This window comes from Sphaeramia orbicularis, chromosome 2, assembly GCF_902148855.1.
Source record: "Sphaeramia orbicularis chromosome 2, fSphaOr1.1, whole genome shotgun sequence".
Taxonomy (NCBI): Eukaryota; Metazoa; Chordata; class Actinopteri; order Kurtiformes; family Apogonidae; genus Sphaeramia; species Sphaeramia orbicularis.
In genome coordinates, this window is record NC_043958.1 from 2,080,330 (window position 1) to 2,106,207 (window position 25,878).

The 25,878-nt window shown below is 39.2% G+C and overlaps 2 protein-coding genes across 2 annotated transcripts in view; both read left to right on the plus strand.

Moving 5' to 3' along the window:
- LOC115432728 (zinc finger protein 420-like) overlaps window positions 1-25,878 on the plus strand; it is a 597,943-nt gene that overhangs the window by 559,740 nt on the left and 12,325 nt on the right. The gene's annotated exons all lie outside the window — the stretch shown is intronic.
- hydin (HYDIN axonemal central pair apparatus protein) overlaps window positions 1-25,878 on the plus strand; it is an 85,125-nt gene that overhangs the window by 47,806 nt on the left and 11,441 nt on the right. Inside the window, exons 53-78 of the mRNA XM_030152482.1 lie at window positions 499-658; window positions 2,331-2,503; window positions 2,583-2,781; window positions 3,553-3,646; window positions 4,119-4,206; window positions 4,299-4,467; window positions 5,623-5,705; window positions 6,560-6,715; window positions 7,844-7,952; window positions 8,051-8,255; window positions 9,170-9,402; window positions 9,486-9,634; window positions 10,470-10,665; window positions 10,759-10,867; window positions 12,014-12,250; window positions 13,928-14,070; window positions 15,500-15,727; window positions 16,562-16,728; window positions 16,825-16,916; window positions 17,006-17,153; window positions 18,340-18,540; window positions 19,765-19,891; window positions 20,003-20,168; window positions 21,237-21,384; window positions 23,148-23,355; window positions 24,723-24,944. Coding sequence (XP_030008342.1) covers window positions 499-658; window positions 2,331-2,503; window positions 2,583-2,781; window positions 3,553-3,646; window positions 4,119-4,206; window positions 4,299-4,467; window positions 5,623-5,705; window positions 6,560-6,715; window positions 7,844-7,952; window positions 8,051-8,255; window positions 9,170-9,402; window positions 9,486-9,634; window positions 10,470-10,665; window positions 10,759-10,867; window positions 12,014-12,250; window positions 13,928-14,070; window positions 15,500-15,727; window positions 16,562-16,728; window positions 16,825-16,916; window positions 17,006-17,153; window positions 18,340-18,540; window positions 19,765-19,891; window positions 20,003-20,168; window positions 21,237-21,384; window positions 23,148-23,355; window positions 24,723-24,944 — 4,210 coding nt within the window. The remainder of the gene's footprint in view (window positions 1-498; window positions 659-2,330; window positions 2,504-2,582; window positions 2,782-3,552; window positions 3,647-4,118; window positions 4,207-4,298; window positions 4,468-5,622; window positions 5,706-6,559; window positions 6,716-7,843; window positions 7,953-8,050; window positions 8,256-9,169; window positions 9,403-9,485; window positions 9,635-10,469; window positions 10,666-10,758; window positions 10,868-12,013; window positions 12,251-13,927; window positions 14,071-15,499; window positions 15,728-16,561; window positions 16,729-16,824; window positions 16,917-17,005; window positions 17,154-18,339; window positions 18,541-19,764; window positions 19,892-20,002; window positions 20,169-21,236; window positions 21,385-23,147; window positions 23,356-24,722; window positions 24,945-25,878) is intronic.

Consider the following 25,878-nt stretch of genomic DNA (forward strand, 5'->3'; position numbering starts at 1 on the left):
CTACTATTGATCAGTTATTCCAATCAACAATCAGACAAAACAAAAATGATCCAAAACTCAGTAGAATGCTATGAAATTAGTAACAGGGTGTTGAAATTGATCCGTGAATGTCAGGGATCATAGATGACCAGGGAACATAATGTCGCTGTCGGGAGGAAACGTTCTAAGTGAAATTTTTTTTGGGGGGGTCATAAAACGATTGGTCTGTTTTCAGATTGGCCTGACAGTTTTAAAAATATTTAAGCAATGAAAAGTGTTGAAAAAGGCTTGTGACTACATCTCTTCATTCATTTATTTAGAATATGCATTGTTTTTCCGGTTTGTTTTCTAAAAAATAATTGTTTTGGACTTACGAGGGTTCCGCCCAACAGTGACGATATATTCATTCACAGTGTTGAACCAGCGCCTCCTTACAAAAACAGTGGAATGTGGAGGTGAAGTCACGATAATAGTCTACAAGGGGTTAACACTGTGGATGTTTTTGTGTCCGTCATGTAGATACAAGGAAAACAAGTATCCAGAGAATACGGAGAGGCTCGTGATCCACAACGTTTCAGGTCTAGAGGCCGACATCCAGTTCCGGTTTCAGCACGACACCCAGGCCACCACATATCTGCTCGACCCCCCCACGATGACTCTGAAACCGGACCAGAAGCAGGTGCAGAGTCTATTAACAAAGCAATTTTCAGTGAAACTTTTTGTGAAAATAGAAAATGTTAATAATTTAAAAGCATAGAAGATAAAAAGATTTGAACAACTTTAATCTATAGCAGTGTTTCTCAATGGGGGCGGTACCATATGGAGTCAAAACAAGGACTTCAATGTTTGATATTGAAAATAAAATTTTGAAAACACGCCCTGAAAACTGAAAAAAGAAACACTGGCATTGAAAAACGTGTGTTGTAAAAAAAAAACAAAAAAAAAACCTGTAACGGCATCAGAACAGTGATAACGTTTCACTGAAGTTTAAAACACAGACATCAAATGTTACATTATTTCGTTTTTGAATTAAAATCATACCATTTTTGTTTGGTGCCACTGCTTTATCAGTGACAGTTTATAATATAATGATATTTTTCTTTTTTGATCATTTTTTTTACGCTGTTTGTGGTTTTTCAGTTTCAACTTTCTGTCACCTTTTTGGCGTGGAGGGGAGGGGCTTCGAGGGCATGATTTGCATATTATTTACGTATTGAAAATAGTGACGCGCAGTTCAGTTGGCTGGACTAGACAGTGGGCACATATCAAGGCACTGGCATGGATTCTACAGCTGCCCCGGTTCTCATGCCACATGTCATTTTCACCTGTGGCACAAAGCATCGGTATAAGCCCGCTGTCTCCCTGAGTCCCATCCGTCCCCTCCGTTGTTGAAAATTTGTGTGATTGGGGCGGGGGGGCAGGAGGCTTCTGATGCCGTTAGTGGGTGTTTGTTCAAAAAAGGTTGAAAAACACTGATCTATAGTTACAAATGAAATAAACCAAGGCTACATGTGTAATGTTTGAAGAACCCAGAGGTTTTGTAATGCAATGATTGTTTTTTATGGGAGAAATACCGAAACTGTTAGCACCCAGTTCATGTTTTGTTGTTTTTTTCTTTTTTTCTTTTTTACACTTTTGTACGCATAAAATAAGAAATACGGAAAGGACTCTAATAGATAAAATATGTATGACTTGCAGTGTTGAAGATATCTTGTCACCATTTCCAATAAAAACAAAAGGGAAAAAAAAAAGAAACTCAAAAAGCCCTTGGAGAGCGTAGACCTCCGTCAAGGCAGATCCCCCCCCCCCCCGCCCATCCCTGATCACCACCAAAATTTAATCATTTGTTCCTTGTGCCAGTGTCAACATTTCCTGAAAATTTCATCAAAATCTGTCCATAACTTTTTGAGTTATCTTGCTAACAGACAAACAGACAGACAGACAGACAAACCCCAATGAAAACATAACATAACACAACCTAATAATAAACCAAGGCCTAAAATGTGATCACTATGAAATAAATGTGCATATTTTCAGGGGATTTAACTGAAGAAACCACCACTTTTTTTCAGCATGTGTTGTAGGAGTTTTTGGATTGCCAAACCAGGCGTATATGAACTAAACTCCTTCAACATTCACTCTTTGTTGGCACGTACACACTTAAGATACAACTGGGAAAAGAATTTCTACAAACCCAAGTGCTAGCCTCTTTCTTTTAATCAGACATTGTGAGATTTTATTGAGATTCTTAATTTGGAATTGTTTGGGTTGCGTTTCGTCGTGGGAACAGAGTTGAACCGGCACAGGCCTTCGAGTTCCGCTGTTTTAGTCATGATGTTTTGTCCTGGTAGGAGTTGACGGTGTGGGCCTACCCAACCAAACTGGGACAAATCAAGGACAGCGTAGTGTGCTGCGTCAAGGACAACCCCGAGCCCGTCGTCGTCCACCTGTCCTGCTGGGGCGTCCGTCCAGAGCTGGATCTGGACAGTAAGCACCTGGCCTTCGATCGGATTCTAGTGCACAGGTAAGCAGAGTAGACCACCATGTCTGAACCCACACACCGAACACAGCAGTCATCCTACAGACCCATCCGTCTTCCTTAGGAGGGACAGCCGAACCGTGAACCTTCACAATAAGACGGCTCTCCCAGTTTCCTGGAGGCTGCAGGGTGTGGAGGAGCTGGGCGATGGCTTCAGCGTTCCACAGGACCACGGCGTCGTCCCGCCCAATTCCTGTTTCCCTCTGAGTTTGCACTTCAGGGCCAAGAGACCACTGCACATCAAGAGGATCATACGTATGGAGGTAGGATGGATGGATGGACGGATGGAGGAGTGGATGGATAAATTAATGGATGGAGGAGTGGATGGATGGATGGATGTACAGACGAATGAGTGGATGGATAGGTGGACGGATGGACCAATGGGTGGATGAGTGGATTTACGGATGGATGGATGTACGAATGGATCTACGGATGGATGATGGATGGATGGATGATGGATGGATGGATGATGGATGGATGGATGGATGGATGGACAGACAGACAGATGGGTGGATGGATGGTGGACGGATGGACCAATGGGTGGATGAGTGGATTTACGGATGGATGGATGTACGAATGGATCTACGGATGGATGATGGATGGATGATGGATGGATGATGGATGGACAGGCTCTAACTCACCTGTTCCTTTTACTCGTCTGTTAATTTCATTTCTTTTTGACTTCTGATCCTTTTTTGACGGTCTTCTCAGTCTTATTAATCATCATCATATTTGATTTAATCTTTCTGATCGCTTGTTCTTTTACTGATCCACTCCTCATCTTCATTATTATTTTATGAGGGTTTATTCTACATTTTACTAATTTCCTGGTCTTTTTTGTTTGTTTGTTTTGGCTGAATCCTGTACCTGACTGTGCAAGATTATAATTGCAGTTTTGTCCTTTTTGATACATTTCATTTCCACCTCAGTATCAACAACAGCGACAACGATGCCAAAGTGTTTCAGCTCTGAAAACGTGGATCTTTTTTTGTTGTATATGGTAAATACAGCATATCCTGTGTGTTTTCTTTCAGGTCTCGGACGTTGAGAAGATTCTGGGCGTCGTACACACAGAAAATATTCACGTCTCAGCTGAAGCCTATGATATCGCTCTGGATATCACACCAGGTAGAACATGCAGCCACTTATACGCATTTAATTTGGGAATTGAATAGTCTTCTAAGGCTTTTGTCCACACTAATATGTTCAATTAAATGCATACCTGTTACTACAGTTATACTTTTAGAAATGCTGCTGACTCGTTGGCAGATGTATTGTGTTGTCTAGTGTTGTCTGTACCGGTCAAATACAACGGGACTTTAGAGAAAACAACCAAAATATGAAAACGACCTGATGATGTCATGGAACCGATAATCCCATCCCTGGTCATCATACTTATGTCTATATCGTAAAAAATCTTATGTCTAGCATTTTTATCCTCCTGATCATGTGATTCAGAAATGAATGTTGAAACTTTGCAGACAGAGTTTGTTTCAGTCCAGTTGAAGGTTGAGACTGATGAGGCTCCACCAACACTAACACCTGATTGGTTCAAAAGTTCACTGATGAATCTCGTCCCTCCCTCTTGCTGCTTCGACAGGCCTGGACTTTGGAACCATTCGAGTCTTTGAAGAGGCCAAGCTGCCCCTCAAGATGAAAAACCAAGGAAAATACGAAATAGCTTACAAGTGAGGAGAACCTCTTGTTTCGGCTTTAAGTTTCAGTTAATAATAATTGAAGATTGAGTCGGGTTTGGTTTTTTTTGTGCTTTTTATGTGAGGTTCACGCTGAAGCAGATCGGCCCGACCCAGCCAAACCTCGACTCCCTGCTCAGCGTGGCGCCCCCGAGTGGCAGCGTGATGCCCGGCGACAGGCACATGGCGGTCCACGTCCTCTGCAGACCCAAGAGGGAAGTGGTCCTCAGGGAACAACCCGTCCTGCTTTGCCAGGTATTTATGATCACGTTTCAACTCAGTCCGTTCCATGTGCAGGGTTCGAACGGGTGCTCGAGATCCTTGAAAATGTTTGAATTCCAATCTTGTGTTTTCGAGGTTTGGAAAGTGCTTGAATTTTAGTTAAAATGCTTGAAATTATAACCCTGTGAGGAGATTAATTAATTTATTTTTAATATTAACTCGAGCCAAAGCTACTTACAGAGACGTGATGCATTTACAGAAATTAAACTTCCCAGGTGTTCTCAGGTCGACTCCAGGTACATTTTTATCTTAATCTTTGTCTTGGTGTGAGTGTGCCTGAAGAACACCGTTTTTTTGGGAGGATAAAACTTTGTGTTCTTTAATTTCTAAACTGTTTTGCTATTATGAAACATAATTTTAGATGTTTAAAGCATAGTATGTCAATAGCCGCTTGTCCATTGACCCTCAAATTGCGCAAATATAACTTGCACATAAAAATGTACCTAATGGAAAAACGACAATTTCGCCAAAAGTCTCATTTTTCGATTAAACGTTTTTGCGCTGGCAAGAGGTGGTTTTTCGGGCGTAGCGCAAATGGTATATCATGCAAAACTGCAATAGAAAGACCTTTTTATGCAACTAGAGTCAGGTGAATTAAAAAAACCGGATGTTGACGTACGATACACCAAGCAAAGAAGAAGAAACAACAGATCGCAGTATGTGTGGACACACCAGGAAACCCAATCATTTTTTAATTTAGTATGAGATAGAGGGGTAATATATAATAATAATGAATATATCTGTAAATCAACACCATATTTACGTTTGTCGCCATGTTTATGGAATGACTTCTTGTGTGATCTCGCAACAATAAATGAACAAATCATCGCATTTGTGATTTAATGGAAAAAATGACATTATGCACTTCTGTTTTTTTGACATTTAGTAAATATCAGTAAAGTTTTCCGCAGATGTCAAATGGAAAAGCAACTAATGTGATAAAAAGTGAAAAAAATAATCCTGAGTATTTGTATTCCTGTCGATGTGTCTTACTCCAGAGGTAAGGTGAAAATGACCCTTAAAAGTGCTTGAATTTGACCTTGAAACTTGTGTACGAACCCTGCATATCCATACGTACACCAGGCAGCTGAGACTGAACGGTGCATGTGACGCCGATGTTCTCTGCAGGTGATTGAACCCAGGTTTGGGAGTGGAGAAGAAACCATCGCTATCATACCCATCACTGTTTCGGTCCAGTCCGTCTTCTCCAGGTCAGGACATTTTTATATCGACAGGATGCACTTGATATAATTGGTCCTAAAGTCCTAATATTTACAAACTGCACTCACTGAGCTCTCGGGTCTTTACTTCAGGATAAAACATTTTTTGGACAACTTTTTACTTCCACTCTCTACATTTCAAGACAGATATCTGTACTTTCACATCCTTTCATTTCCAGAACAGGCTGGTTTTCATACATCTACTGAATATGATCACTTATGTTGATTGTGCAGAACACAGATCTTAACAGTAAAGTAAAACCCATGTAGTTTTATGTTCAGCTAATGATATATTTTAATGTAAAAGTCATTTTTTCCTCTGTTTTCTCTGTTTTGTTATAATAATTTTGAATTTACTCTGAGTTTTAATGAACATATACATAATCAGTGAATCAAATACAAGAAAATAGATGAAAAATACAAAATACAGAGGTAATATTATAATAAATGGTGAAAACTCTCTTTGGAAAGATTCAATGTATAGAAAAATTCAAAGGTTATTATATCAGAAACAGAAAATACTCAAGAAAAAGTAACTTTTTCATTAACTGAACATAAACCCAGTGCGTCCATCTACTGTCACTGATCCAACTCCATGGGTTTTACTGGTGAATCAATGTTGTAGGAGATGATAGTGTTGCCACGGTAACTACAGAGCCTCTGAACAACCAAATGGGTCATATCTGATGACCATGAAAAGATGACAAACTGCATTTTTCATCAATTATTTACATGCATTAGTTGGTTTAATGGATCGACAGGTATTAAACAGTTTAGGTCAGTAGATGGTTTTGGTCGATGTTGGATGTTTGGGTCTTTGAGGGTTAAACTTGCTTCTCCTCCAGGTACAAGATCACACCAGCATCTGAACTGGACTTCGGTCCACTGGTCTACGGCTGCAAGAAAAGCCAGAGCTTCAGTATTGAGAACACAGGAGTGTTTGAGACCCGCTTCGCCATCTTCCCCATGAGCACAGACCCAGTCCCAGCCGCAAGACCAGGGTAGGAAACACATCAGCCCCTTTTTCACCACAGGAAAACCTCAGCACATTTCCAACCAAGATACCCAGAAAAATGTTCTCCCTTGATCCCAAACTCCCCCCCCAAAAATTGCTAGTTCACTTGTTTATTACATTTATACAAGATTCACTTTGTGATCATTTGTAAAATGGAGAAGTGGATGATGATGACGTCCATTTGTCTAATACGATTTTTTGCACTTTTGAGCGTATTTGTCTCGCTCCTACAAGTGCGTTGCAATCATTGGTCCATCCATCTGAATAAAGAGCGTATTCAGCAGATGCTCTCATAACAGCCTGGACCTTGTTGAACGTATTTACTGAATACGCTCAAATAAATTCAGCAGGACTTTGAGTTGGCATCTGGAAACGTCCGAGCCTCGTTTGAATACATTTCCAAGAACTTTGAGATGGAAATGTAAACCACACAGATTAGCAGGAATCCTTTTACCCAGTAGAAGCATTCCTTGTTCCTGGGAATCCGTTGCAAAAGGGGCAAAGGACAGTGATATTTGGAATGGAGAATGGAATACCTGCTTGTTTCTTCCTCTTTCTTCACCAGAGGGTGACCATGTTATGCAGCTCTTGTCATTTTCGTTCATTCATTCGTTTATTTATTTGTTTCATTCATGGTTGTGCATTTCATCAACAGACATTCAATAATCATCAGGTGACAGAATAACAGAATAAAGATGATGCAGAAGTCTGTTCTGAGCCACTGTAGAAACATGGCCGTTATTTAAGAGCAGATTCAGCTATTTACTGATGAAATGTCATATTTATTTCCTTTCTAATGTCAGTATTGGTTTTTTGTTGCATGGCTGCGGTAGTCAAATAATCAGGTTACAGCTCAAAATTGTACTTTGGTATCACTAAATGAATCGGAATCAATCAATTAATACTGAATCAAATCGAATTGTGATTACTCTATTCAAAACCTTATGAATCGAAATTGAATGGATTAAGGAAATTAGCCATGATACCCAGACCTACAATACAGTGTACTGTAATCTAACAACTTTCCTTGGGTATGAAGCATGAAAGTTGAGTAAGATTTTGCTTGAATGGATGTAGATAAAGTGAGATGCTGTTTGCCCGTGTCCTGCCTCAGAGCTTTAGGTCAGAGTAAGAAGGGACCTCCGAACCAGTTGGTCAAACCAGCCGGCGCCGGCAGCAAACTGAGAGCCGACTCCTTCCACCGAGACATGGGCACCACCCAGGTGAGAGGGAGGCTGTGTGTGGAGATCAGAAAAAGAGCTGTGACGTTTACTGACCTGACTATGATGCACCGCATCATGCCTCTAACTCTGCCCCCCAGAATCGCATCACCACGGGGGTCTTCTCAGTGTTTCCCTGTACCGGGGTCTTGCAGCCGGGGTCTCAGCAGGTGGTGACGGTCGACTGTGTAGGTGAACAGGTAGGAGGATGGAAACAGGGGTTGTTGATCGACGTCAGCGACCGCGACCCTTCGGACCAACCGGAGGGGATGTCGTACAGACTGATGGCTGAAGTCTACAGGCCAGGTGGGACACGCATGGTCTGCGCTCAAGGTTCAGTCTGTGATATGTGGTGACTTCTACCACTGCCAGAACTAGGGAAGAGAAATGATAAAAACGAGCAATTCTGGTTCCCATATCGATCGATCGAAAAGGCTTTGTTTGCATTGACTCTTGAATACCAAACGTTCACTAACATTTTGTATTTGTTTTGAAATAAACTCCCAGAGGGTTCTAAAGGTGTAGTTGAAGGAGCGTTAGATCTACCTGCTGGTCCTCTGAGCCTGGTCGTCATGGAGATTATCCATAAACAACAGTAAAACAGATTGTCACAGTGAAATGACGCTAACATTAACAGTATCGACCGAACCCGGAAGCAGCCAGTCAGAGGTGTTCCATTGGTGCAGTTTGATTGGATGCAGTGGTTAAATGTTCATGCATGTTTGGACGTATTTAACCCTTTGTTGTAACTGTTGTAAATGGTCCTAGTGTCATCTTTACTGGTCAAATACAACCAGACTTTCGCAGAAACAACCAAAATACACAAATGACCTGATGACACATGTGACCTGATGACGTAGCAGAGCCGATAAGTGGAATCGTTACGCAAGCAGACTAATGATTCCAAGGAACTGAGCTACTAGAACCAGTTCTCGATTCCCATCTCTAGCTAGAACTGCTACCAACTGAAGAACCCCCCCCCCCACCCTCACCGACACACTTGTTAGAGATGGCGGGGTTGGTCCAGTCTGGCCACCGTAGAGGAGGGTGAGGTGAGGTGAGGGGCGTTCACATGTTTGAAATCTGCAACCGCACCACTAGATGCCACTAAATATCATATTCCTCTTGTAATTTTCACATTGACACATTGACTGACAGGACAAAAAGGATTTTTCATGTGAACTTTCCTGTATCTGATTCTTGTGTTTTTCAATCTCCAGGCATAGTGTCTGACGTAAACTCGGTCTTTGAGGAGTACTACCTGTGCCACGACAGCAGCCAGCTCTCCTCTGAGCAGTTTTCCAACGCTGACGGCATTTACATCATCGACGAGAACAAGTTTGTTTTCAACAAAGTGCTGGTGGGGCGAACCGCCAAAGCCCGCTTCAAACTGAAAAACAGCAGCAAGGTGCCGTGTACGCTGAGTCTGGCCATCAAACATGTCGGAGCGAAGGTAGGGGGGGTAAAACCTGGACACGTCAACACAGGCTCATCACTGCTTAGAGCAGGTATAAAATGTGTTTTATTCCCTCACAGATTTCCCCTCATGTGGACATGTTTTCTTTGTCCTCTCCGACTGTGTGCGTACCCGGACAGTCTCAGGCCTTTGCTGTGGTCAGCTTCACACCACAGGCCGTTCAGTTCTACAGCGCTGCGTTCGAGGCCACACTGGAGGGAACCAGCAGGTATTCTACAAAACCAGAGAACGCTAAACTGCTGTTTATTGGGTTTTAAACTTGTTTTTTTGTTTTTTTTTATTGGGTTTTAACTTAAGTTTATTCGGTTTTAAATTCCTTTCTATTAGGTTTCAAACTTCTTTTTATTGGCTTTTTTTACTATGTTTCTTGGGTTTTTAAGTCCTTTTTATTAGTTTGTAAGCTTTTTTTTAATTTGGTTTTTAACTTAGGTTTATTGAGTTTTTAACTTGTGTTGTTTTTCATTGGTTTCAACTCACGTTTATTGTGTTTTAAACTCCTTTATTTACTAGGTTTTAAACTTGTTTTTATTTTGTTTTTAACTTAGGTTTGTTGGGTTTTAAACTTTTTTTTTTTTTAAACTCTGTTTTATTGGGTTCTTAACTTCTTTTATTGGGTTTTACTGCCCTTTTATTTGGTTTCAAACTGCTTTTTCTTGAGTTTTAAGCACCATTTTATTGGGATTTTAACTTCTTTTTTTGGGTTAAAACCTCTTTTTATTGGGTTAAGTTTCTTTTTACACAGCCATTTGTTTATGGACCCATCTCTCTCTCTCCCTCTCTTTCTTTCTTATCTTAAGTACTGGTTGGTGGAACTTTATTTTCTTGTACTTTGTCTATGGTCGACTCATATCTTGGTTTCATGTTATGGGTCATTGTGTTTTGAGAAATGTCAAAGGGACATCCTCATCCTCATCTTCTGACTGCAGATGAAACCTCCCTATGTGTATTAATAAAGTAACCTGTAGCAGCTGCAGAACTCCACATTAATGACTTTATGGACGTGCTACTTTGTGGGTCTGCATTTGTTCTTCTGCTGCATTCAGAATGACTCCCACGTTCAAGAGCAAGGTGCTGGAGTTTGAGCTGACGGGGGAAGCGACTCTACCCAGCGTTTGCGTGGTGCGTCCAGTTGTGAAGGATGGCGGAGGAAGCCCGGCGCTTCAGTTCAGGCGTGTTCTGGTTGGACGGAGGCGAACGCTGCCCCTCGTTCTGCTAAATGATGGAGTCGTTCCGGCTCAGGTCAGAGGAAGCGTCTGTAAATCCAGCAGACGTAGAAGGGCGTACGTATGTGTTGTGAATGAACAGATGTTTGCGACTGTCGGTTTCTTGCAGGTCCAGGTGGACATGTTGGATAAACAGGGAGTGTTCACCCTCAAAGCTGCGCCTGGAAATGATTTCAGTTCCATCACCACCACAGAGCTCCAGAGCACCACTGATCCAGGTAAAGTCTTATGAATATAGTGGTTTTTGGACTAAATGTTTGGTGTGTAATAATGAGCCTTTATGCTAATAGAGTTATTATTATTAACAATAATAAACCTGAACATCCACCAGCGGCCAAAAGCATCTACTGATGTAACTGTTTAATACCTGGTGATCCAATAATCCTATCAATACATGTAAATAATTGGTGTAAAATACAGTTTGTCATCTTTTCATGGTCATCAGATTTGACCCATTTGGCCATTTGTGGAAACACAGTCATCTTCTACAACACCGATTCACCAGTAAAACCCATGGAGTTGGATCAATGACAGTTAATGTTCAGTTAATGATATATTTAGTTGAATTACGTCACTTTATTCTGTTTCTAATATATTAACCTTTGAATTTACTTATGAACATCTACATGATCTGTTTATTAAATATCGGAAAATACATGATTTACACCGAAAAATGCCAAATACAGAGGATAATATTATAATAAGTAGTAATAAATCACTAATAATGGTAATGGTTAAAAAAAAAAAAAAAAATTTGCCACAATCAATGATGTACAAAATAAAGAACAAATTGAACAAAGTAACAAGAAATGAACAAAATAGTAAATAATGAAAAGTATGAACAAGAGATGAAGAAAATGGTGAATTAAATTAAGAAGATGGATCCAAATAATGCGCTAAATGAACAAAATACTGATGAAATAATGAAGAAAATGGTTGAAAAGATGCAAAAACAACAAACAAATGGCCGTCTGGGTTCTGTGACATTGATTCATGGAGTTTGACAAATAACAGTGGATAGAGACACTTGGATTATGTTCAGTTTTTGTGGTTTTTCTCTGTTTTGATTTAATAACCTTTGAATTTACTCTGAGACTTAACAAGCATCTACATGATCAATTAATTAAATATAGGAAAATCTATGATTTACACTGAAAAATGCTAAATACAGATTATAATATTACAATAAATGTTCCTAAATTCATCAGGTTGGTTATGACTGCCATTGACTTTATAATCTGTGAAAAATGGGAATGGTATTGTAATGGACATTGAAGTGGTTTCTTTGGGATTAGCTCTATCCCAGTTTGTTCGTCCTGTATAATGTGGTGGTAACGGTCCTGGTCCTGGTCCTGGTTCCACAGGGCACCAGCTGGTCCACAGAGCCACCGCCAGGCTAAACGTCAACGAACAGATCGAGTTTGAGGTCGGCTTCTGCTCTGACGTTCCCCAGAGCATCGAGGCCAAGATGACTCTGCAGGTGGAGGACAACGTCTACAACAACACCGTCATACCGGTGACCGCAGAGGCGTATCAAGAAACCGTCTCTTTGGACAACATTGGAAGGTCATGGGCAACGGATCGGCCAGAGGACGATGACGGTAAGGGAGGGAATGGCAAGGAGGTGGGATGGCTGTTGGGTTGTTACTGCTTTCTTTTCGCAGAAGAAATATTGATGTATGATGATTTTACAGCAGTTTTTTGTTCATGTAGATTTTTGGTCACAGGGTAGTGAATCAGGCAACGTTCAGACTGCAGGCAAATGTGGCCTAAATCAGATTTTTTTTGCCCATATGTGACCTGTATCTGATCCGTTAAAGACAGTTTGAACAGCACAAATCCGATGTTTTCAAATCTGACCCAGGCCACTTTCATATGTGGTCCTAAATCCGATACGTACCTGATATTTTGCAGTGTGACCAGGTCGCATTTATGCAACCTATGCAACCGTCATCGAAATGCAACAGACATCACAATTTTGTGTCCCAGGAGTGTTTCCTTCTGTAAACACAGTGTGTGTCTGCGTGGTCACGTATGACATCAGGACCTCTTGTGCATGCGGGTCGCTTCAGAGTCGCAATAAGTTCATACTCAAAACTGATAGAAGTTGCATTTAATATGTAACATGAACGAGCAGACAAAAAAATTGGATTTCACAAAAAAAAAAAAAAAAAAATCCAAATTGTGCATTAAGACCTGCTGTCTGAACGTAGCCTTAGAGGATAAACAAGAGTCGAACAGAATGAACTGGCTTTTTTGCTGAGATACTTTTTCTTTTTTATTGCATTATTGTAACTTTGCAACGTTTTAAAGGTAAACGTCTTGACCTGATAACTGTTACAAATGAAGTTAAACAGATGACTGTTGAACATCGTCACCAACATAAACCAGTTCATCATCAGCAAAACAAAGAGTCGACTTCCTCAAAAATGACAGAGGAAGAAAAAAGGGATGGCATTCATTCTCATCACATTCCTCTTCTTTAACACATATCTTTATTAAGGTTTTTACACATTACATATATTTTCTGACATGAATACATCATAGTGTGTGGGTCTCCCTTAAACATAACCCCCCAGAACCCCCCCCCCCAAGACCACCTCTGAATTTTGCAACAGCAGTGAAAGTAAATAAAATAATAATTGACAGGCAATATAAGTAATAGTGACTTGAGTACTTCTCAACGTCCATTTTTGTGTATCTGATATATAATCAAACATCATTTAAAAAAAAAAAAAACGGGGTATGGTCTCACTTTGTAAGTTATGATGATGAGATATCAGGCCTTGATTCTAAAAATTTTAGAAATGAAGTCCATATCTTGCGGAAGATATGAGTTTTCCATTTAATTGTGTATGTGAGCCTTTCAGTAGCTCTGCAGGATGAGAGTTCAGCAATCCATGAATTCAACGAAGGACAATCAACACTTTTCCAATGTCTAGCTATAAGACGCTTTGCGTGTATTAGACAGAGGTTCACCAGCCTACTGTCATGAGTTCGAAGGGCTAAAGTTTGTGGAATAAGACCTAGAACACAGATCTCTGGGCTCTTTTTCAACTCTTTTGTTCCAGTGGTTTTTCAAGCTTCAATCAAAACTATGATATTTTCGATCACTAGTCCAAACTAATAGTGTTAATAGTATTGTATAGCACAGCAGTACCTTAATTATTTGATAATAAATGTTTCTGTTATTTTAATACTGATACTGATGAGGTCAATCCACTGTGTTTATGAACATGTTTATACAGAATGTGGTATTGTTTCTGTCTCTGTTACAGATAATTATGAAGTCATGGATTTCGGAGACTGCCACATGGGTCGGCTCTACCAGGAGAGTCTGACTATGACCAACCACAGTGAGGGCCGAGTGGTGAGGTTCGAATGGCCTCCTGCTGGACCTCAGCTCTCCTTTTCACCACAGGTAAAGCACTGGACATCACAGACAAGAAAATGTTTGAACTTGTGTCAGGACTTCTGTAACCCAAGTGGGTCCCTCTAATTTACTTCCCCTGAGCCAAAAAACTCACAAAAAGCGGGTCAAAATGTGAAATATGAGAATTAACGAGAGATTGGGTTTAACTCCAACACTGCAAAAAATCTAAATCTGACCAAGTATATTTTTCTCATTTCTAATCCAAATATCTCATCACACTTAAAATAAGACAGAATCACTGAAAGAGTAACTTTTCTGTGAGATATAAGAACTTATTTTCAGACAATAGATCTGGAAAATCTTATTGCAAGAAATCTTACAAAGATAATTTTCACTTGTTCCATTGGCACTTTTTTTTCCCTTGAATTAAGCAAAAAAAATCTTGAATTAAGCAAAAAATCCGATGGAACAAGTGAAAATTTTCTTGGTAAGATTCCTTGTAATAAGATTTTCCAGATCTGTTGTCAAAAAATAAGTTCTTATATCTCACTGAAAAGTTCCTCTTGAGGTGATTATGTTCTTTTTTAAGTGTGATGAGATATTTTGTCTAGAAATGAGAAAAATACACTTGGTCAGATTTAGATTTTTTCCAGTGAAAGGAATAGTAGTATCAGAGCTACCAGATCTACTACAAAACTTTGTCTACACATGACAATACTTTCACTTTACAGGTTCTATCAGTGGAACATTTATAAATCTGTTGTATAAATGAACATAAACTAACATATATGTGGAAGAACACTGTAACATATACCTGGAAAACATCAGCAAAACAGCACTTTGGTCATTTATTTTGCAGTTAATCTGATTAAAATGCGTAACATTTAGCACATTTAATCTCTGAGGCAGGTAATTTCTAAAAAACTGTAGACCAGTTATCAAGGCATTAACCCATAAAGACCCACAGCTACTTTTGTGACAGTTCCCAAATGATTTTTCTCTATATTTAATATTTTCTTCGTGATCTAACACCATTAATTACAAAATAATCCTCCGTATTTTACATTTTTCCAGTGATCATCAGGTATTTTCCAATATTTACTGTTCTGATCATAGATGTTCATTAAAGGTCAGATTAAAGTGGATGGTTATTATATCAAAAAACAGAGAAAAATGAAGAAAAAGTGACTTTTTCAGCAAATCTCTCATTAACTGAACATAAACCCAGTGTGTCCATCCACTGTCATTGATCCAAGTCCATGGGTTTTACTGGTGAATCAATGTTGTAGAAGATGACGGTGTTTCCACAGTAACTACAGAGTCCAAATGGGTCATATCTGATGACCAGGAAAAGATGAATAGCTGTGTTTTACACCAATTACTGACAGGGATTGATAGGATTAGTGGATTAGTTTACATCAGTAGATGCAAATAAACAAAGAAAAAATGGCAAAAATATTCATGTTTTTTCCTGCAGGTGGGTCACCTCCACGCTGGATGTTCGAAGGAGGTGACCATCACCTTCTGCTCCAATCAGCCGCTGAGTCTGAACCGTCAGTCCGTGAAATGCAGGGTATGCGAGGTGGACCTGGATCAGCCGGCGGACCAGGTGTCGGACTGGGACGACCGACAGAAAACGGTGCATTGGCCGAACGCCCGCAAACCTGCGCCAGCACCACCGCTACAACCACCAGCCGGGAACAAGGTGAACAAGAACAGACACCAGTAAAGGTTCTCTACCTGTGGATCCTCGTCAACACAAACTGCTCAGATTCTGTCATTAAAGGCCTTTTCTTATGAAACCAAAAGATAAAAAACAGATGAAAAAATTACAAATTGTCCAAAAGTTATATACGTACCGAAACAGACTGATACCAAAACCCAACTGGACCAAATAAAAACCAACATTCCAAGACGATGATGTAAAACTTTAATTGACCCAGGTAATTTTTGTTCATTTCTCTTAATTTTGTTGATTATTTCTTTCATTTTCGGTTTATTTTGATGATTATTTTGTTCATTTTTCTTCATTGCTTTGTCCTTTGTTTTCATTTTGTTCAATATTTTACAAAGTTTTGTTGCTTATTTTGTTAATTTTGCATAATTTGTTGATTATTTCCTTCATTTTTTCATTTTAAATAATTTTTTTCCCCCATTTTTGTTTATCATTTAGTTCTTTTTTTTTCTTACTGTGTTAATTTTCCGTAATTTTATTTCATTATGTTGATTATTGCATCCTATGATTTCTTTATTTTTTTTTTGTGTGTGTATTTTGTTCATTTTAGTTGCTTGTGTTCATTTTTCTATATTTTTGTTGTTCGGTTTTAAAATTCAGTTTTAAAAAATGAGAGGTCCTGCTTGTAGTGATTGATACCCATAAGCTGAAAAACAGAGAACTTTAATTCTGCTTTATACATTATTTGCATTATTTTATAGTAAACCAAATCATTAAATTTCATAATATGGGATTTCATACACGATTGATTAGTATGTTCATAGTATCTGGCCTTATTAATAACACGCTGGCTGGGTTTTGTAGGTGCAGGTGGTAAAGGCAGATCCGGAGCCCGGCTGCTCAGTGGTTGACGGTTCACTTCGGGATCTGGAATTATTCATTAGTGCAGTTTGTGACCATGTAAAGTTCAGCTGCAGCGCCGACCCCATCCACTTCAGGGACACCATGCTTTACCAAACCAGCCTCCACCAGTGAGTCCGCCTCTCGCCACCCCACGTCATGTTTGTGCAAAAATATACGCTGAGTTGTAACGCTCACAACTGTGCATCGACGTGTTGCATTTACAGACTGCAGATGGTCAACGAGGGTGACGTGACACTGGAGTTCTCCTGGGACGTCCTGATGGATACCGACATCAACATCAGCTGTGACCGAGCAGGTACGTTGCAGTTCCGGAAGTGGATGCGATAACCCCATTTACGTCAAAGCGGAGACGGTGTAAACGTGACCATGTGTCGTCTGAAACAGCCGAGGAGGAGGCCAAGGGGAACCCAGAGGCCCCGGCCTTTAATGTGGAGCCCAGGGTCGGGACCATAGATCCTGGATCTGAACAGGACTTCACTGTCAGCTTTTCACCTTTGGAGGTCGCTCAGTTTGAGGGCAGGCTCATCTGCAGGTAAAAGCAAACAACAGCTGCATTCTACTTAGAACTGAGAGATTCCAGCTCACTTATCGACCCTCATTGGATTAGGGAATAAGCTATCGTCCAAATGCTTTGTTTCATTAACTCTGTAACATTTTGCTTTGGATTGGAACTGAACTCATAAAGGGGTAGTTAAAGGAGTGTGGGAGCTGTTTCCAGACATGTCATTATAACATGAAACTAGTTCTTCAATAGTATCTGAGTTAAATATGTTTGAAATGTGATTAAGTTCAGGACTGAAAAGGGGTCGTGGAACTATTTCTATGAATTTTCCAAAAAATAATATAACATGTAAATTCAGTCCTGATAAATAACGACAGAAACTTTAATAAATATTTACCTCAATAAAATGAATGAAAAGAGGAGGCGTCAACTGGAAAAAGACAAAAATGATGCAGTGACAAAAATGAGGTTAAAGCTGAAAATGATGTAAAATAGTTGAATAGACTTTCAGAGACAGTTTTCCAGTGGGGGTTTCATCGTAGATAAATGTAGATCTGTTGGAATTCATGGTGTATGTTTGTGAGTCTGGGTCCTGAGGAGACGACGAATTTATCTTTTGGTCTCGAGGTGAAAAAGTTAGTGAATAAAAGGAAACAGAGGATATTCAGAGTGAAAATCAGCAGGGCATTAATGTAAACAGAGCCTGGTCGTCATGGAGATGATTCATAAACACAGTGAAAGGACGCTAACATTAACAGTATCGATAGAACCTGGAGGAGTTTAATGTTAGCGGCTGAGACAGAGAATGCCTTGTTGTAGGCTCCGCCCCCACTGTCACCTCCCCCTTCACTAAGCAGCCAATCAGAGGCGTTCTATTGGTGCAGTTTAATTGATGCTGTGGTTAAATGTTTGTGTTTGTTGGACGTATTTAACCCTTTGTTGTAACTTGTAAATGGTCCTAGTTTCGTCTGTGCTGGTCAAATACAACCAGACTTTAGCAGAAACAACCAAAATATGAAAACGACCTGATGATGTCATGGAAACGATAAATGAAATCGTTGAACAAACAGACTAATGATTCCAAGGAGCTGAGCCTCTGGGACCAGTTCTCGATCCCTGTTTCTAGTTCTGCTGTTTTTCCACGTCCTTCTGCTGACTGTGATGAGCTACGTTTGAAACGACGTCAGATCTGATGGTTTGTGTTCTTCCTCTCCAGCATCCCGAACCTGCAGGACGGCGTTCATCCTCCCTGTATCCCGGTTCACGGTCGTTGCCTGCTGCCGCATTGTCATTTTGAGCTCGACGACTCGGACTACATCAGCGGGGGGCGCCGCAACCCCGACTTCAGGAGCCTCGTCAACCCCAACACCAGGGTTGTTGAGTTCCACGCTGTCGGCTTCTCTGCACCAACAACGAGGTGGGCGAAGAACGCTTACATTAATGATGACCTCGTCGGCTTCATGAAGCTTTGAAGCGTTGTTTTGAAAGTTGATTCGATGTTGAAACCTTCATTTGTTTTTTTCACGTGTTTTTATTGAGTATCCTTCAAACTTATCAACCAAAGCAATATATAAAATAGGAGCGATACACTTTTTTTAGAAACGTAAATGAACAGATGAACAAAATAACACATACGGCATTTCATATATCAAAAATTAAAACACAAAAATACTGATGAAAGTGAAAATGTCCATACTTATATAGATAAACATACAGAATTAAATGATAATAATGTGTAATAATAGTGTGTGTGTGTGTGTGTGTGTGTATACATACATTAAAATAAATAAAATAAAACCTATTAAAGGTACAGAGGATATTTTACAAAAGAAAAAGATACATCTTAGTGCAGTGTTTATCAACCTTGGGGTCACCTGAAATTTCTTATAACTGATTGAAAAAAAAAAAAATTACTGATAAAAAAATCTATGTTGAGTTGACAGAGACAATCCCAACACATAAAAGACAAACTGTGAAGCTGAAACTGCAGCACTGTGGTTCTGTTTATCTGTCAAATGTTCATTGTGGTCAGTTTCAGATGCTGCAGCTCTTTCATAATTCATAGTTTCAGTTCTTGTTTGTTCAGTATTAATTGTCCTCCTTGTAAATCCAAGCTGGACTGACTGTACATATCCTGAGCAAGGAAAATCAAATTCTCAGTTTGTGCAGTAATCTACACCTGGCTTTTTTGCCTCCGTCCATAATAATTTACATTACATAGACTAAATGTCGTCTAAAATTAATATTTATTTGCAACATAGGACAGCAAACTATTACATGATCAAAATCAAATTAATTCTAGCAAAATGTCTCTGTTTTGAATGTCTGGGGTCGCCAGAAATTTGTGATGTTAAAGTGGGGTTATGAGCCAGAAAAGGTTGGGAACCACTGACTTACACATTTCAAGAAAAAAACGAAGGTTGTTTCTGATTACGGTAAGTCTAGAGTTCAGCGTAGACGGCACACTTCAAAATAAAAACCAAACGACAGCAATAATTCGAAGAATGAAGACAAAATGAATAATGACAACAACGCTGCTTTTCCACCTGCGACATCAAAGCTAATGCTGGGAAATTTGCAAAGAAGTTTCACTGTCGTACTTCGAGTAAAATTGGGTTGTGTCTCTGTGTTTACTCCACAGATGTTTTTTTGTGGTGAACCCAACGAGTAAACCGTTGTCATTCAAGTGGAAATGTGAAGATCAAGCCAGTCGATCATTCCGCTGCCTCACCCCAAGTGGAACCATCCAACCAAAGAAGAAGATGGAGGTTCCAACAGAAACACATCCCCCCTCATTCGACCCAGTCATTAACTCATGATCCGTCTGTTCTTCCGTCTGTCCTCTGCTGTTCACCTGTAACCTGTGTGTTTGTGTGCAGGTGTGTTTAGAGTATGAGGCGGAGCAGGTGGAGGTGCTGGAGTCATCGTGGAGCTTTGTGGTGGAGACTCCGTCACTGTCTGTTCCCTTCTTGTTCGTGGGCGTCACCAGAGAACCACTGGTGTATCTGGACAGAGCGCACCTCGACTTTGGAGAATTACCTGTTGGTAGGTATAGGCATGGGAGTCGATAAGAATTCAGCCATTCTGGTTTCATTATCGACTGGATCCTCATTGGATTAAATGAATAAACTATAATACAAATGACTTTGTTTGCATTAACGCTTTAATGGAACAAACCTGAGAATTCCATTGTAGAAATGAACATTTTAATGTATAATAGAGCTTGTCTTGTTGCATATTTTACCTTTTTCTCGTCTTGCTACTACCCTTCCCTCGTCTTCGTCTTGTTGCGTCTTTTCTCTTGTCTTAGTCTTGTTCAGTCTTTTTTCTCGTCTTTGTCTTGTTTCCTCTTTTCCCTCATCTTTGTCTTGTTGCGTCTTTGCCTTCGTCTTCGTCTTGTTCCCTCTTTTCCCTTGTCTTTGTCTTGTTCCCTCTTTTCCCTCATCTTTGTCTTGTTCCCTCTTTGCCTTTGCCTTCGTCTTGTTCCCTCTTTTCCCTCATCTTTGTCTTGTTCCCTCTTTTCCCTCATCTTTGTTTTGTTCCCTCTTTTCCCTTGTCTTCGTCTTGTTCCCTCTTTTCCCTCATCTTTGTCTTGTTCCCTCTTTGCCTTCGTCTTCGTCTTGTTCCCTCTTTTCCCTCATCTTTGTCTTGTTCCCTCTTTGCCTTCGTCTTTGTCTTGTTCCCTCTTTTCCCTCATCTTTGTCTTGTTCCCTCTTTGCCTTCGTCTTTGTCTTGTTCCCTCTTTTCCCTCATCTTTGTCTTGTTCCCTCTTTTCCCTTGTCTTTGTCTTGTTCCCTCTTTTCCCTCATCTTTGTCTTGTTCCCTCTTTGCCTTCGTCTTTGTCTTGTTCCCTCTTTTCCCTTGCCTTCGTCTTGTTCCCTCTTTTCCCTCGTCTTCGTCTTGTTCCCTCTTTGCCTTCGTCTTCGTCTTGTTCCCTCTTTTCCCTCGTCTTCGTCTTGTTGCGTCTTTGCCCTCACCTTTGTCTTGTTCCCTCTTTGCCTTCGTCTTCGTCTTGTTCCCTCTTTTCCCTCGTCTTCGTCTTGTTGCGTCTTTGCCCTCACCTTTGTCTCTCAGCGTCTTTTACTTTGTTTTCTCCTTGCGTCACATCCACAGGTGCGAAGGCGCAGCAGACGGTCACCGTGGTCAATGCAGAGGATGTGCCCTTCCACTTGTCCGTCCTCCCGTCCTCTGTCCTCTGTGAAGACCATCTGTCCAGGCTGACGTTGGAGCCAATGACTGGATCAGTGGGACCCAAAGGAAGGTGAAAGACTAGTTAGGCTAGTTAGTACCTGTGAACTGAAACCCCTCGGCTTATTTATGCACAGTTTAGTCATTTTGTCTTTGGTGATTTGCGTATCCTTATGTGTGTTCCAGCTTAGAGCTTCAGTTTCTACACAAATGTTTCTGTTTTGACATTTTTTTGGCTTTTTTCTGCATTAATCTGTTAAACCACTTCAGCTCTGTTCTAAAGTCTGATCATTTTCAGGATTTTAACCCGTTAAATTCTAGTTTGAATATGTGACGCTTCTCGTTTTATTAAAAAAAAAAAAAAAAAAAATGCAAAATTTGAGATATTATCTGACATTCTGACATTACGCTTTTGGTGATTAGGACAGACTGAAGGAGGGTTGATTGAATGGTGTATTTATTTCGAATATGAATGTCAAAACACAAGATAATAAATAAACAAAACATTTAACCCTTAGGGGTCCACAGTCACGGCCCCGTGACTCAATCACATGACACATTCAAAACGTCTTTGCGTCGGAAGTCAGTCACATAGACCACTGGGGACAATTGCATTTGAAAGTGCGGACTTGAAACACTCTCTCACTTCTTATTCGATGTCGATAGAGCAAATACAACCGGAGATGCGACGGTTTGAATCCGGAGCAAACAAACAGGAGTAAAAGTATGAAAATGCCGGGGGGTTGATTTCTGACCATATCTACATCATTTTAGAAAACGTCTATGTAAATATATGCTTTGATGTCAAATATTTGAGTATGGTTTTAATTTATTACAATTTTGATTTTCTATACCTAATATTTGGAACCAATATTCACTTTTAAAATCTTTGAAAATGTTCGGTAAGCATCTTTGTGTTATATATGCAATTAATTATGTACATTTTTCAAGTTGGATTTTAGATTTTTTGTGTGTTTTTTGTCCTGTTGCATTAATATAGTAGGTTAAAGTGAAAAAATAATAGACAGATGAGATAGATGAAGTTGTGCTGAAAAAAAAGATACCAAACATGGGTATAGTAAACATATCTGGCCGACTGCAGATTCTAATCCACAGACTGCATTAGTATTACAGGTAAGGGTGAGAATGACCCCCACCTGAACTGGATGAGGAAACCGGGAGGACCAGGGGTGGGGGGAGGGGGGAGAAAACACCTATGTAAAGATATGCTTTTATGTCAAATGTTTTAGTATAGTTTTAATTTATTACAATTATAATTGTATATACCTGATATTTGGAACCAATATTCACTTTTAAAGTCTTTGAAAAGGTTCGTTAAGCATCTGTGTGTTATTTATGCAATAAATGATGTCAATTTTTCAAATTAGATTTTATATTTTGTGTGTTTTTTTGTCCTTTTGTGTTGATATAGTAGGTTAAAATGAAAAAATAATAGACAGATGATATAGATGAAGTTGTGCTGTATAAAACGATACCAAACATAGGTATAGTAAACATTTCTGGATATAGTATATAGAGGCAAAATCAAAAGGACTGAAAAACGGCCAAAATAGGCTCAGACCCCTAAGGGTTAAAGGTAAGACATAAAATACATATTCAAAAAGGAGTGAGAAGAAGCATAACTTCTAACCCCCCCCTTCTCCTTATATAATTAATAACATAATAATCTTCCTAGTCTAAACATATCTGTACTATATACTATAATATGCCTGATGCTTATTATTAAATCCTTTGGTTTCTGCCTTTATATTATTTGGGTTAAATGTGATTATTGGTGTTGGACGACGCTGTTCTAACCCTGACCCCCCTCTGCAGGTTAACGGTGTCGGTGTCCTTCAAACCGCGCTGCGAAGGCTACGTGAACTTCAGAACGTTAGTGAAAGTCAAGGGGAAGTCCGAACCGCTCGCGCTGACCGCTAAGGCCGACTGCGTTACCATGACAACCTCGGTTCACATCCAAGAGCCCGGCGGCGGCTACAGGGAGGTCAGCCCGGACCGGCCGGACTCGGTGGACTTTGGGAAGGTCAGCGGGTCACCGCACACGCTCATAAACCCCGAGCACACCGGAGTTCAGTTTGAGTTCAGTCCAGGACCATCGTCAACTCACATTTGAAATCTCCCATAAAAATCACTGATGTTCTGAGGTCCGAGACATTAGTGGCTTTTTTGTTCATGGTTTTGTTCATTTTTGTATCTAATCGGGTTCATTTCTTAAATTTTGTTGATTATTTTTCTCATTTTGATTTTTTTCCCCCATTTTTGTTAATCATTTAGTTTATTTTTGCTGCTTATTGTGTTCATTTGATCGTCATTTTGTTTATTTTTCTTCATTGTGATTACTTTGTATTTTTTCCATTTCATAATTTTTAAATATTTCATTTTAGTTAATTGATAATTCATTCATTCTTTGTTGTTTATTCTATTAATGTTTCTTACTTTTTTCATTATATTGGTTACTTTGTCCTGTGTCTTCATTTTGTTCATTATTTTAATTTTAGTTTATGCTGTTAGTTTATTTTCTTCATTTTATTATTTCCTGCCTTTTTTCATTCTTAGTTCATTTTGACAATTTTTTTAACATTTGTAAATTCTGATTAAATTTTTTTCATTTTGTTCAGTTTTATTCATTATAATGATTACTTCTAATTTGACTATTATAATTAGTTTATTTCATTCATTTTTCTTTATGATAATTACTTTGTTCTGTTTTCACTTTGTTTCTTTATTGTTTATCACCTGTTTATTTTTGTTGCTTATTGTGTCGAGTTTTTATTTTGTCAATTATTTCTTCATTATTTTGTTCATTTCTCTTCATTTTGTTAATTATTTTGTCCTTCTATTTTGGTTAATCGTTTAGTTTATTTTTGTTGCTTACTTTGTTCATTTTTCTTCATTATAAGAATTACTTTGAATTTGATGATTTCAATGAATGTGTTTTTGTTGCTTATTTCATTCATTTTCCTGTTTTTTTTCCATTATATTGTCACTTTGACCTGTGTCTTCATTTTATTCACAATTTTCTTAATTTTTGTTACTTAGTGTTGATTTTTCTTCATTTTGTTGAATAGTTCCTTCATTTTTTTCATTTTAACAATTATTTTGATAGTTTTTTTATACATTTTGATGATTATTCCATTCATTTTTCTTCATTATAATGATTACTTGTTGTCTGATCTCATTACATGTGTAGTTTTTAGTTTAGTTTCATCACTGACTTTCATAATGTTGGACATGTCCAAGACTGTGATATAAAACAACGTCATATCTCTCCACTGTTTATTATATGGAAAATATCTCATATTTTGTGTTATTTGTTGTCCAGGAAACTGTTTTGGTGCTAAATTCGCCAAGTAGTTTATACAAACTGTCTTCTGTGTTAATTATTTGTAGGTGGGAATATCAGAACAATACAGCTTTAACTTCCTGGTGTCCAACCTATCACGACTGAGCCAGGACGTGACCTTTAACCTGGTGGGTCCTCATCACCTGCTGCAGCATTTGGAGACAACGCCACAAAGTGCCACTGTCGAACCTGGGAAAGAACTGCACTCAGCTCTACTGTTCAGTCCTCAGAACGTTTGCAACCTTCAGGATGTCAGACTGAGCATCAAGGTGATATTCTCATTTCCTGGATTATTTAAAAAAAAAATTTAACCAGAAAAAAAGCTCATTGAGATAAAAAATCTGTTTTTCTGGCCAAGACAGCAGCAGAAGTTACACAAAGTAGAAATCACAACCATACATCCACAGTAAAAACATACACAAAACACAATAAAAGTCAGTTCTAAAACCGTACATAAAACACAAAAATGAGAACATACATATAAAACACGATCAATAAATGAAAAAGCATTAAAAGTAGAATAACAATGTTCCTTAAAAGCTTCTCAAAGCAGAACCCAATTCAGTTATAAAAACATCTCCATCTAGTTTGATTCTTTTCTCATTTGTTTAGAAAGACTTTGACTGTATTTAAACAGAGCAGCTCCTTCAGTTTGGTCTCCTTCTGTAGGTTCTGTTCTGTTCAGTGGAACTAGAACATTTAAAAGCTTTCTTTCCCAGTTCTGTTCTGACTTTTGGAACTCATAGAGAAAACAGATCCTGGGACCAGATACTGTAACTATTTAAGTCATTCCATCAGGTGTAGACCAGGAAATATGATGGAAGCAGAAATAAAAGACATCTATAGATAAAAGAATACCAGTGTTTCAGTCTGAATGTAAAATGATCCATCCATCCAACTGGAGTTTATAAAAGACAATGATGAGTCCGAGTTCTGAGGCCTGTGATAAACCTCAGAGCACCATGATGAACAGTATCAGGAACATTTAAACACTGAGACGACACAGTCATATAAACCATGTCCCCATGATCAGACTCAGACTCCGTTTTTACCCCCGCCAAGGAACGGCGGAGGTTATGTTTTCATCAGGGTTTGTCTGTTTGTCTGTTAGCAAGACAACTCAAAAGTTATGGGGGGGGGGGGTCTGCCTTGGTGGTGTGGGCTCTCCGAGTGCTTTTCTAGTTCATGATTTTATTCATATTT